This window comes from Pseudophryne corroboree, chromosome 5 (genome assembly GCF_028390025.1).
Source record: "Pseudophryne corroboree isolate aPseCor3 chromosome 5, aPseCor3.hap2, whole genome shotgun sequence".
Classification (NCBI taxonomy): domain Eukaryota; kingdom Metazoa; phylum Chordata; class Amphibia; order Anura; family Myobatrachidae; genus Pseudophryne; species Pseudophryne corroboree.
In genome coordinates, this window is record NC_086448.1 from 75011853 (window position 1) to 75025957 (window position 14105).

The 14105-nt window shown below is 41.6% G+C and overlaps 1 protein-coding gene across 1 annotated transcript in view; it reads right to left on the reverse strand.

Moving 5' to 3' along the window:
• Window positions 1–655: 655 nt before the first annotated feature.
• LOC134927220 (sterile alpha motif domain-containing protein 9-like) overlaps window positions 656–14105 on the reverse strand; it is a 65802-nt gene continuing 52352 nt past the window's right edge. The window contains 2 exon segments of the mRNA XM_063921386.1: window positions 656–2321; window positions 2323–6217. Coding sequence (XP_063777456.1) covers window positions 1449–2321; window positions 2323–6217 — 4768 coding nt within the window. The 3' untranslated portion in view covers window positions 656–1448.

The window sequence follows — 14105 nt, forward strand, 5'->3', positions numbered from 1 at the left end:
AACTCCTGCGATTGCTCCTGTACATGGCTCCGCTAGAGGGTTAAGTGACCAGATGAACCAGGTAGACTAATCCAAGGCAAGCAAATGTTATATTCAATGTTAACATAGTGTGCTCCACCAATTTCAAGGTTCTTCATTTTATGTGGAATAATTCTTTGTATGCATGGACATCGTTGAGATATTAATAGTTATTGGATTTTAACTCAAGCTTGGTACATTTTAAAAGCACGTTTAATTAAATATATACAATATACAGTTCATGCCAAATGTCAATGGGACAGCATAAATATAATAATGCATAACACTAAAGATCTTTTGATAAATTGCTGAAATTCATTGGTATAAAAATACAATGCATGGGTTTAATATACTTTTATAATGTTCTCATGTCATTTACTACCGCATTTCCTATTTTCTTCTATACTATTTGTAAATAATTTACGTGGTTGTCTTTACTACAGTATTAGAGACTTTGGTGTGTTTATATGTTTCTTTAGTGTTTAGGTTATAGTGCCTACACACCCAAACATATCGCCACATTGGCCATTGAGATGAGACACCAAATTCATCACTGCCTCTATAACACTGTTCGTACCTATTACTCCTGATAGATAATGACCAACCTATTGCACTTGACTTAAATGCTGCCTGAGTCGTGGTGGGTATTGCGGGGTTTCGAGGGTTCTGGGGGGGGGGGGGGGGGGCGGACGGGCAGACTTACATTATTATTTATATTTTATTTACTTTTTTAATTTTATTTATTTATTTATTTTTTAACCTAAATGGCTTGGTTTTTTTTTATACACCCATGCTATGTACCTATTTGTCTACTTATTTTAGTATCCTTGCACTATAACTATGTAACTTGTATTACAGCTTTTTTACGTACGTACGTAAAAAAAAAAAAAAAAAAGCAGTCTAGATGGGCCAAGTGGTTATTATCTGCCGTCAAATTCTATGTTTTTATGTTTATTTGTTATTTATACTTCCCATCTTTATTGTTTTATTCATTTGATTTAACTGTGATTTACGTATATAACATGGTTGAATGCCTTATGCTATTTTCCTGTACAAGATTTACTTTGTGTATTATTTCTTGATTGTATGTTATTTACAATGCTTCAATAAAAATATCTTGAGAAAAAATAATGCCATGCAATGGTTTAATATACTTTTATAATGTTCTCATGTCATTTACTACCGCATTTCCTATTTTAGTCTATACTATTTGTACATATTTTATGTGGTTGTCTTGTTGCATTGCAAGGGTGATTGTTGAACTTTGTAAATGCACATTGTTCTCTCTAATATAAAATTTGAATAAAAAAAATAAATTCTCAATAGTTCACACGTTTCTTTAGTGTTAGGTTATAAAAATGTTTAGGTTATAGTCCCTATACACCCAAACATTTTGCTGTAGGTCCAGATTGGTACAAACAGGTAAGATTTTATAGGCTTTCGATGTTATAAGCGATTAGACCTTCCATGGAAAACCCCAAGAAGAAAGACACTCGCTCAATACTTTTACCACTTCTCAGTTGTCCAAGGTAAGCAGGTCTCACTGGAATCTTGATTCCATTTTCGCACTCTATATAGATCTGGTCCTTTTCAGCTCTGCCATATAAAAGTAATAGTGATTCCTTGGTTTCTGCTTCTTTCCATATTTCCCCACTTTGCCAGAGAGAATTTAAGACTGATGCTTGAACTACAGAAAAGCTCTGGTCCAGTTTCCCTTTGTGAATTAGTCTCTTCAGGCCAGCATTCTTGCCGAGATAGAAATGTGCTATGGGCTGTTTGGCATGGCTCATGTGCCGATACTTGCTTTTAAAAGATTTTCTCAAAGAGTTGACATAGATTTCTATATTTTGAGAATCAGAATCCAGTTGGTAAATGTTCTGGGGCCAGAAAAGTAATGAGGCTAAGAAATAAGGTTCTGGGTACTTGTGATCCGAACCGCAGATCTGCAGAATCTCTCTAAGATACTGTTTCAGGGAATCAACTGGCGCAATGTGGGGAGAACTTGGAGAAATACAATGAAGCACAATATTGGCCAAAATGAAATTTTGTTTATCTCTAAGAATGAATTTGTCTGTGCGATTCTGCAATAAATACGTGTAGGCTTTTATAATAGCTTCTAGTTTTTTAACATCTTTTCCATAATCTGTGAGGTATTCCAGGATTCCTGAGACTCTGTCAGCTTTGTATGACTCCAGACATACTCTGAACTCCTCTATTCGTACTGAAGGGCTCATCTTTTGTGCGTCCTTCTGATCTGTCATTTGTATTAGATTGTATTCGCAGAACACCCGCATATATTTTTTTACGATACTCTGAAACTTTTTCACGATCTTTATAGTCCGTGCTTTCTTTCAGCATGTTCCTTTGTTTTAAGTACACAAAATAGTCTTGGAAGAAATCAAAAGCCTTCTTTAAATATTTTATTACATTAGTTAGAAAAGATCTATAATCATTAAGAACTTTATAGATCTCTTCGTAATTTTTGCTAACGTTGTCAACTGAAATGTCCCATTTACCTGATAAGTACTGCATCAGGTGTCTTCTAGAGAGCTTATCTTTTGACCTGATCCATGGTAACTGTAGCAGTATATCTACTGTATAAAGACAGACTTCAATCTGGCCCATGTATCCTGCTGTATTGTACACACGATAACGCCGGGCCTTTGCAATCTCATATTCCTCTCTGTCAGATTCTGACTTTTTTGTTCGCTCTTGACATTCCCTAAAGGCGTTTGATGCAGAGTGAGCAGTTTCTAGAAGGGTGTTTAATTCTTCTGAAGATACAGGATTATTTTTGCTGAATTTGTCCAACATGGTCTTTAACTGAGTCTTATAGATCTGACCCAAAGTATCTAATACAAATGAATTTGTTGGCGCAATTCGCTTTGCCTCCTTTGCCCAATGAAAAGCATCAGGGAAGTTTTTCTCTCTGATATAGTAGTGTCTTGCTAAAGCTTGGCAGATGTAAGGATTCCGATTGAACCTTACTGAACCCTCCTTCAGAACTTTTTCCACACTTGTACTACCCTCATCTTTTAGTATTTCCTCTATTAATGGAGAGAAGAGAGTGTCTGTTTCATCGCCATATATTTTTTTATGTCTTGTGACCAGCATACTTTGCATGTTTTGATTTAAAGTATTTCTGCCAATTCCACTGTTATGGAAAACATTGTTTTGCAACAAGTCCAACATAATACTACTCTGCGGTATATCATATGTGCTCTTTAACTCCATTATGCATTGCTCTGCCATCAGTGGGTGGATTATGCGTAGCCCTTCATATCTACCATATTCTTCCACTTCTGTAGGTAGCATTAATGTAAAATAAGCGCCCATTTTATCTTCTAAGCTCTCATCACCCCAGTATGTCTTTTTCACATTTATACCAAGGAACTGCTCACACATTGAAGCAGAGATAGTGCAATCCTTTACATATTTGTTTAGAAGAGCCAGAAAAGAGATGAGCTGAGCTTCCTTGCTTGCATTGTTTAAACCTTTTAGTATATTTTGTACAACTTTTTCCATATATTTCTTATCAAAATTGCTTTTCATGATCATAAATGAATAGAAATCTTCTGGCTTTTCATACTTCTCTTCAATCTCTTTAAGTTTTGTTTCAAAGGCTCTTTGCTCTTGCACAGAAAGTTTATAAGTTACAGCAACACTGTCCATACAATTTAATTTTGAGCTTCGATCTGGTTTCTGAGATCTCATGCAGTTTAAAATGATCACTACTGGTTTCTCAAATCGTATATATCTTTCTGCTATGGCTAACTGAATGCTGTTCTGCAAAATGGATGCAGTTTCATCCTCTTCATAGTCATCCATTAAGAGCAAGACAGGATAATAATCTGCACAATTAGATGACCCATGAACAGCCAGATTGATAACTTCTGTTGAGATATCCTTAAAGTCATCTGTTTTTCTCTTTAAAGTTGCACATCTGAATGTATCTCGCAGCTCCCAGAGGACATGCATTGCAGTAGTAGAACCTCCACACCCAGGGTGATGAAAGAGTGTAATTACTTTTACACTAATTTGCTTGTTATATTCAGACCAAGATTTTATCTGTTCTTCCAATTTTTTTTGGACGTCCCTTTTTATAAAAGACCCTGTATGACCTCTGAATGAGAAGTAGAAATTCCACCATGTTGCTTTGCCTCCTCGGTAGAAATGTTCTTCCTGAGTTTTCATGAATGTATTAAACATAGATTTATTGCTTTCAATTTCTGTATTGTGACATTCATTTGCACAAAGAATATCTAGAGATGTCAATAGATCTTCATCTTTCCTATGCAGAATGGTAGAAGAGCCATCATGAGATGGCAGAAAGCGACTAGAAGTCTGAGTGTTAGATTTCAATTTAAGAATTGTTCCATTTATATTGTCAATACTCAGGTAGTAAATGCATCTTTCTTCCATTTCCTCTTTGTTTATAATTCTAGTTTGTAAATCTCTCCATCTCTGAAAAGTTTGTTCACATTCACAAATGCATAAGATGTCAGTCATACCCCTGAGTTCCTGGTAAAATGCAATAAACATTTCATTCATAGGATCCAAACTATCTTCAACGGTTGAAAGCAATAAAAACACAACAAGAAATTTTCCTCGTTCCAATATATCTTTCCTGGAAAGAAAAGTCACAAGTTGTCTAACTTCAGCAGCTTTCTCTTTCTGCCATAACTTGTTATTTAATGGTTTGTACTCTTCACTGTTCAGATCCAACCTCCCATTGCAGAAGATCCAACTGGGCTGTTGATGTAGTTTAAGTTCTTGAATCTTTTCATTTGTGTCATTATCCATATTTTGGTATTGATTTGGAAAATGCAAATTTGGTTTCCGCTTTTCCTGGTAAGCTTTACATAATCCATGTGTGGCTGACTCTGGATCAAAATCCAAAATAGCAAACCAGTTTATTTCATGCATGAATTGTAGATGCTTTGTATGGCTTGTCTGGCACTTATTAGCAACCAAGATGTACCATTTATAGTAGGAATTGTCCAAGGTGTCTCGGTTTCCAGTTATTAAACTCACAAGTTTGGAGCCATGTTCTTGAGTCTTTCGTTGCTTTGTTTTTTGATTATGTTCTGCTCTTATTCTAGCATCATCTCTGTCTTTCAATTTAGTACAAAACAATTTGTAATCCGCACAATTGTGACGTACATTTGCTAAAACATTTTTTGAGCTTCCTCCATCTCGAATGAAGCAATATTGATCTAAACTCTTTTTCCAAGTATTGTCAGTGAGAATAAACGGGTATGTATGGAATATTTCTGATTTACATTCAGCATATTCGGGAACCACATCTACTTCTATAACAACCAAATCAGACTTTATGTTTTCTTGATAGAGTACACTGACAAAACGAGGTGGACGAATGCACTGTTTTGCAATATCTACTTGTTTTTCATCAAAGTATTTGTTCACCATTTGATCAATATACCTGACATAAGTTTCAATGTCATCTATAACAATGCCAATAATTTCGCCATGTGGTTTGTCACGTACACCAAAATGGATGGTGCCATTTGTACGGACATTCATGCATGCAGCTGCAAACTTGAAAACTTCATTGCAAAATTTCATCTTTTTATCTTCTTCTGTGGCATTTGCTATGTTGGTAAATTCCTTGTACTCATGTACTGGGTCAATTAAATTGGATGCACCGGATTCGGGTGGAAGACAGTGGTGTTGGGTATAGCATTTGCTTTCATGAGTGCTATCAAAAGGGTAAGGAGTTACTCTTACATGACTATAATCACTCTCAGGGCAGGTTGCTTTTACTTTCTCTAATTCCTTTGGTAGATTTTCTTCTGTAGTTGTTTTTATTTTATCTTGAAGTGTGACACAACTGCTCTGGACTTTTTGGGATTGATTTTTTTTTCTCTTTGCACTTATCTCACTGATGCTTGTGGTGTCTTGTTGGAAATTCTGGGTGTTGGGCGGGCTCATTTTCTTTATGTGATGAGCTAACAAAGCTGCAGGTCCATGTTTAATGCCCATTTCCACAAAGTCATTTTTAGATAATATTTTCAGACTCTCCCCTGTCACTTCTTGATTGTATAATATGTTTCCAACAGTGGAGTCAAGTTTAAGTTGTTCAGTCACCCACAGTATTACATGATCTCTTGTCCATTCATGAACATGTGGAGGCAAATTCAATGACTTTTCCATTTTAAAAATGTTTTCTTTGAAATATCTAGAAAACACAAAATATATATATATTGTTAAAAGTATTCTATGATAGAGGATTTTTTTTTCCTAAAAGGTCCTGCCACTAGCTTATATTATGAATCTAAAGGGTCATAATTATGTAGACCATGGAACCCATGTAGCATTCTCCCAGGGGCAAATGCAGAATTTCTATAGGAGTGTTTCAAAAGGCTTGATTTTAGAGCAAGTGTGGTCAGTCCATAAAGGGGAAAAATTGGCATATAAGCTATATGTAGGGCGTAATGTATGTAATACTTTAGACATATCCAGGGCCATCATTCAAAGTAAGCCATTAAATGAGGCACATGGTCAGTCGACCTGAGCTTAATGTTATTTATTTATTTTTTTGGATGGGGGCACAATTCCACAATCCAAGTCCCCTGCTATGTGGAGCAATAGAGAAACACCAGAAGTCCTGAGGTGCCACAGAGGAACCTAGTTCCAAACCTGGACATATATGTATACATTGGTCTCCTTATAAACTGAATAGTGTTTGTAATACAGTATTAATAATTAACACTATAGATGTTCTATAGTACAGGCTGTAGGGGAGACAGTAAAAAACTAACTTTCTGTATCAACTATATCTCATATAAATAACATATAAATAACATAAGTCTTTAGGAAAAGGTTAAACACTGCATAATACATATATACTGGAGTATAACCAGTAGGAGACAGAACTGAGATTTCTAAGCCCTCTTCATGTCAAGATGCCTGACTCTTCATGCTGGCAGCTGCTCTCGGGTTTCTGGTACAGTGCACTGATTAAGTGTTCATATGCACAAAAAGCTGCTGTTACTGGGCATGTGCAGCAGCTCCATTCTGTCCCTTATACTGCATGTTGTAGCCATACTGTAGCTCTACCAAAATCACATTGATCATTCCATTTAAAGTGGTTGTCTGCACACATGTAATACTATAAGAGACTGTCTTAAATGTCCATTTTTAAAAAACTACACACGTAAGTTTTGAATTATATGGGTTTGAAAATGTCAAAAATGTTTTAGGAGAACAATCTGCGCTGTCTGCCTCCTTGAGCTGCTGGGACCCCATACAATTACTGCATGGAGCGAGACCTCCAACCCAGCCAGTCAAAATGTGCTAGTTCACACACATGCTCTGTTTGCACATCTTCATCCTCCATCATAGAAGGATGTGCCCCTGAGAGTCTTTCCTGTATGGAGATTGTATACAGTATATAGAGACTAAACTAAATGTGTACAAGGACATGAATGAGTGTATAGATAGGATATTGTTTATCAGCAATTGGCATCAGTAGGTGTCCAAGTAGACGAGGAAAAGGTTGCAATGGTGATGATGCAAAAGTTTATGCCTGAGTATGATTTTCTAGCAGTAGCTTTTGATTCATGTGCTGCCAAGCTATCAACAGAGATTGTACAGGCCAAGTTGCTGCAATTTCAAGAGTGCATTCTTCTTGAGACCAATACTGAGAATTCTGCTTTGTTATCAAAGGGCACATAACCAAAAATACCCAAGTACAACAGCCCAAAGTGTCACAAGATGGGACGTAAGGCCTCAGAATGCAGAGCAAATGAACCGAGTGGTGCTTCATCATGGTAGCATGGCAAAAGGAATGAGTCAGCATTAACTGTAGCCAACAGTCACTGCAAAGATTGCTGGTACATGAAATCAGGAGACACAAGACACTGCTGCAATGAGAGTTGGTTCAACTCATTGCAGTCATGTGATTCTGTAAATGTCAGGGAAATTGGAGACAAAGTCCTAAATGATACAAAAGTCAAGACAATTACTGTATCCTTGAGTACTTGAGTATTAAGGGTGAAACAGTTAAAGAAATTGACTATTTGTTCAAGATCTAGGGTCCAATCTTATTGCCATGAGTGTACTGGAGAAGAAGGGATTCAAGGTCCAATTTGAAGAGAGAATTTGTACTGTGTAAAATAAAAGAGGGCTTATAATTGCAACTGCAACCTGGTGCTAGCAACTGTACATCCTAGACTAAAGAGTGTTGTGCGATAGTGGCTTCTGATTCCAACCAGTCCATGGAGCTGTGGTCATGGGAAACTGGGTCACCTAGAGTATGACAATGTACAGACACATCTAGACGGCATGGCATCCGTGAACAACCAAGAAAGACCAAAATGTGAAAGTAGTGTTAACGGTAAGCAAACTCAATGCACCTTTCCAAAGTCGGTGTCCATAGCAAGAGCAACATTGGAACTACTTCATAGTGATGTGTCTGATTATGATGGATGTGGAGTCAATGAGCAGGAACCACTACTTCATGATGCTAATAGACGATACTACAAGGATAAGGCATGTATTATTCCTGAAAACCAAGAGTGAAATAAACAGCAAAATTGCAGTCAGTCATCTCCAAGTCTTTGGGTGTAAAGCAGATGTCCACAATACTAAAGAAAAGAGGCACATGCTGGATCCCAAGTCCTTCTCCTGTGTGATGTTTGGATATTATCAAGAGAGCAAAGGATACAGATTGTGGGACATTGACAACTAAAAGCTTGTTAAGTCAAGAGACAAAGGGGTAAATTTACTAAAGCCTTTAAAACAGAGAATTGGTTATGTTGCCCCTAGCAACCAATCAGATGCTGTCTATAATTTCTTAAAAGGCAATAGAGAAATGATAGACAGCATCTGATTGATTGCTACGGACAACATCACCAATTCTCTGTTTTAGAAGCTTTAGTAAATTTACCCCAAATTCTTTCCCTAGACAACTTCAAATAAAGATAAACTGGATATTGGAAGTTAACACCACAAAAACTTGTGATGTTAGATATGTTGGCAGCTGGAAGTGTGTCATCGAGACCACCCATACAAGTGATAAACCACAGAGCAAGTGCTCTATGAGAAGCAACAAAGGCAAACCGCTTAAAAGATACATCCAGGAATATGATGACTTTGTCTGCTGTGAACCTCAAACCATGCAAGTTAAGCAACTAGTGGAAAAAGTGGAAGTCAGCTAGAGACTAAGGACAGCTTTTAACGACAATCAGGGCCGTAACTAGGTGTGTGAGGAGGGGGCATCACACATAGCGCTGTAGGTTAGGGGGCGCTGTTGGCGGCACTTGTCAATTATGTTTTAATTACTTTCACTTCCAGCGTCCCCCCTTTTTGAAGCCCAGCATCTCCTGACTGCCCCTGTCTCCTTCCCCCACCCCTTCCGTTGCTAATACCTATACAACATTCATGAACTTAACTTGAGATTTCTTTGTTTTTCAGTCACACTGTTCTTTATTACATTTCCAGATGCTGACATACCCGGGATTCGAACCCATTGCCTGTGGCATTGCAGTCAGACAATCTATTAATTGAGCTATCTGCCCTTGCATAGAAAGATAGATAATGCTAAGCTTGAGAATTCTAACTTTTTGAAGCTTACCCTCTACTTTGTGAAAACACGATCAGCATTGCGGCTGAGCAGATCTATGTAGTGTGTGGCTGCAAGGGATTTGATGTGTGGCTGCACACTACATAGATCTGCACAATTACAATGCTGATTTATTTTCTATTTTTTTACAAAATACCTGTAGCTTCATATAGTGTTCATATTTTTTATGTAAGATCAAATAGCTCAATCAGTAGGGTTTTTTTTATTAGAATTCAACAGGTTATAGGTTTGAAACCTGGGTATGGCAATATATTGAAATGTGCTATTTAATAAAGGGTATTGTAACTGAATAATAATGAACTCTCAAGTTAAGTGCCTGAGTGTGGTATAAAGACGATTTGTGTCCAAATCCATTTTCTTGCTGTGGTCTATAAATGTGTATTATATATCTATCTATATATATCTATCCACTGTATATATATATATATATATATATATATACACACACACACATACACATCTCCTATATAATAGCCCTGTGATTCTGTGCCTGGGTCTCTAACGCTGGGCGTGGCTACGAGCTCTCATTGGGTTAGTGGCAGGTCTATCACACCCGGTCCACAGCTGATTGGGCGAGAAACGCCCTCCCACACAGGTTACATCCAATGGGAGGCTCTGCCCTTTGCCTGCTGTGTTTTCACAGAGCAGGATTAGCAATGGGACTGCTGGAGCTGCAGCTCCAGCCCCACATCCCAAAATAGGTCCCCTGCATCTGCAGCATCACACCCTCCAACAATTTACACATAAACATTGATGCAAATTCGAAAAGGGGGCGTGGCTACGGGTACACCGGAGTGACCACGCCCCTTTTCCTATACTTTCAATGGAAGCTTGAAGAGTCAAAAAACGGTACAGACCATAAAAAAAGGTACTGTACCTGCCAAAAAGGTGCAGCTGGAGGGTATGCCACTGCATCTGCAGCAAGTCTCTGCACTTTAGATAGGGGGAAAAACAATCCTTTTACTGCAGCGTCCTATGGGGGTCATTCTAACTTGATTGCTAGCTGCATTCGTTCGCTGTGCAGCGATCAGGCAAAAACTCGCCACTTCTGCACATGCGTATGCGCGGGGTACTATTACAACGAACGCTGTAGTTTTCAGTGCCGTAACTAGGCATTTTAGCGCTGTGTGCAAGAAATGGTGTTGGCGGCCCCCCCCCCCCTATGTAATATAGGGGCAGTGCGCGCCGTAGGCGCGCAAAAAATATATAGGGGCGTGGCTTCACGAGGAAGGGGCGTGGCCACAAAATAATGGCAATTCATACTACAGTGCACAGTAGTCTCCATTATTCAAATTACACTGCACAGTAGCGCCACTACACCAGGTAGAGCCCCTTTTACACATTACGGCAGACAGCGTCCCCTTTGTACACATTACGGTAGACAGCGTCCCCTTTTTACACATTACGGCAGACAGCGTCCCCCTTTTTACACATTACGGCAGACAGTCCCTCTTTTTATACATTACGGTAGACAGCGTCCCATTTTTACGCATTACAGCAGCCAGTCCCCCTTTTTACTCATTACGGCAGACAGTGTCCCCTTTTTACGCATTACGGCAGCCAGTCCCCCTTTTTACGCATTACAGCAGACAGCGTCCCCCTTTTTACGCATTACGGCAGCCAGTCCCCCTTTTTACTCATTACGGCAGACAGTGTCCCCTTTTTACGCATTACGGCAGACAGCATCCCCCTTTTTACTCATTGCGGCAGACAGCATCCCCCTTTTTACTCATTGCGGCAGACAGAATAGAGAGAGAGAGGGGACAGAAAGTGAGAGAGTCAGTCAGGACATATATACTGTACATCTGCATATATACTCACCCTGCAGTGCTGAAACTGGCTCTGAGCTCTGCTGCTTCTGGTGACTCCTCCTCAGTACCAGAGGCGCAGGATGGCTGCAGACCTGGCTGGTGATAGAGGGCGGGTGGGTGCCGTCGCTGCTTCTCGTTGATCTGCTCCGCTCCTCGGCCACTCCATGCCGCCGCTGGTTGTTCCTTGATTACCACACGCCGCCGCGGGTCACCACGCGCCGCTCCTCGATCTTCACAGCTCCTCGGTCTTCTTTCACCACCATGTCCGCCCCCAGAATGCCGTGCGCAATGATGTCACGGCCGCACCGGCATTGTGGGAAGGTGGAGGGGGGGAGATAACAGAGGCGGTGGGAGTGTCGAGTGGGAGGCGGGACTGCTCAGCAGGCAAGGGCAAGCCAGACCGGGCGGCCATACATATAATAACTTATGGCGCATTTTATAACTGTCGTGCCGGCGCCGCCTACTATATTTAGTGCCCTGACTCCTGGCTGTCCTCGCAGCGCAGCGGGGGTCTCTGCCTGCGCTCCCTGTACGAGTGCGCTGTGTGCAACGCCCACTCTGCACACACCTAGTTACGGCCCTGGTAGTTTTACACAGGGTCTAGCGATGCTTTTCAGTCACACAGGCAGCCGCAGAGTGTTTGACAGGAAGAGGGCGTTTCTAAGTGTCAACTGACCGTTTTCAGGGAGTGTTTGGAAAAACAGGCGTGGCTGGGCGAACGCAGGGCGTGTTCATGACGTCAAATCAGGAACTGAATGGTCTGAAGTGATCGCAAGTGTCGAGTAGGTCTGAAGCTACTCTGAAACTGAACAAATTTTTTTTCGTACCCGCTCTCCGATCCCTTCGTTCGCACTTCTGCTAAGCTAAAATACACTCCCTGTGGGCGGCGGCATAGCGTTTGCAGAGCTGCTAAAAACTGCTAGCGAGCGATCAACTCGGAATGACCACCAATGTCTTGCTGCCAGTCCACCTGCCCCCTCCGGCATCAACAATCCCCACTTCCTAGCCGCGCCGCAGGTGGAACAAAATCTGCTGCGGCCACTGGCATAGATGTGTATGAAAGCGGCGCAGCGGAAGACTTTCATAGGCTTCCCTGCGCCGCATACTCTCTGAGCCCCGGAGCCTGCTCTGCGTGTGATGTCACAGAAGTGCCTCCCCACCACAGCCGCACCCAGATCCCCAGAGGCCCTGACTCCGCAACACAGCACCTGGCCTGCCAGCCTGGAAGCCCCGAGATGGTTAATGTAGTGAATAGAGAGGGTGATATCGCGGAGGTTAATGTATGGACGCTGAATCAATGTAAAAGGTGACAGTGCTGTGCAGTGCAGTGGGTGTGCAGTCTGGGCCGTTGCTAGAGTGTTCGGCGCCCCCCTGCAAACTATAAATTTGCACCCTCGCATACTTTACAAACGCACAGCGCACATAATGACCCCTGTAGTAGAGACACTTACACATGTAACGCCCCCTGTACCAGAGACGCTTACACATGTAATGACCTCTGAACCAGTGATGCTTACATATGTCACGCCCCCCCGTACCAGTGACGCTTACACAAGTAACACCCCCTGTAGCAGTGACGCTTACACACGTAATGCCCCCTGTAGCAGTGATGCTTACACACGTAATGCCCCCTGTAGCAGTGACGCTTACACACGTAACGCCCCCTGTACCAGTGCCGCTTAGACACGTAACGCCCCCTGTACCAGTGCCGCTTAGACACGTAACGCCCCCTGTACCAGTGACACTTACACACGTAATGCCCCCTCTACCAGTACCGCTTACACACATAACACCCTCTGTACCAGTGCCGCTTACACACGTAACGCCCCCTGTACCAGTGACGCTTACACACATTATGCAGCAGTCACACATACACACACACACAACATACACATATATATACAAACACATACTTACTGTACATACATTACACACATACACAGTCACACATATATACAGTATACACAGACGCTGTATATACACACACACACTCTCTTTCCAGACACTTATCTAATGAAGTCTGGCTGGCCGAAGCTGTAGCAGCTCATCCTCCTGCTGCAGCATGGTCCAGTGTTGCTCCGCCCCTTACTCCCATCTAGCTCCGCCCAATTTGGCTCCCTCCCGGCCACTGAATGTCACACAGGAGAGGAGGGGGGAGAGGAGGTTTTGTGCTGACGGCGCCGAGGGGGAGAGGTGGCTTTGTGCTGACGGCGCTGAGGGGGAGAAAAGGTTTTGTGCTTCCGTCGCCGCTGCATGTGTGACAGCAGCCGGCAGCAGCAGGGATAGCAGCAGAAGCTCAGCACAGGGATGCAGAGCAGGGAGAAGGTCTCTCCTTCCTGGTGCCTCCCTGCACTGCATCCCTTTGCTGAGCGGCTAGCGCCGGCCCTGTGTGCAGTGTCAACTGACACTGCACAGCACTCTCACCTTTTACATTGATTCAGCCAGTCACACAGTTCTGCCAGCCAGTCACTATTGTTAGCACCAGTGTCCCAACGTGCCGCATTACAGGGAAGTAGACGCACTACATAAACTACAGCTCCCAGCAGCCATTAGCACCGAAGCATTCCGCCCCTTAGGGCTGCTGGGAGCTGTAGTTTATTGCGTACATTTTCTTCCCTGTAATGCGGCACATTGGGACACCGGCGCGAACAATAGTGACTGCATGCTGT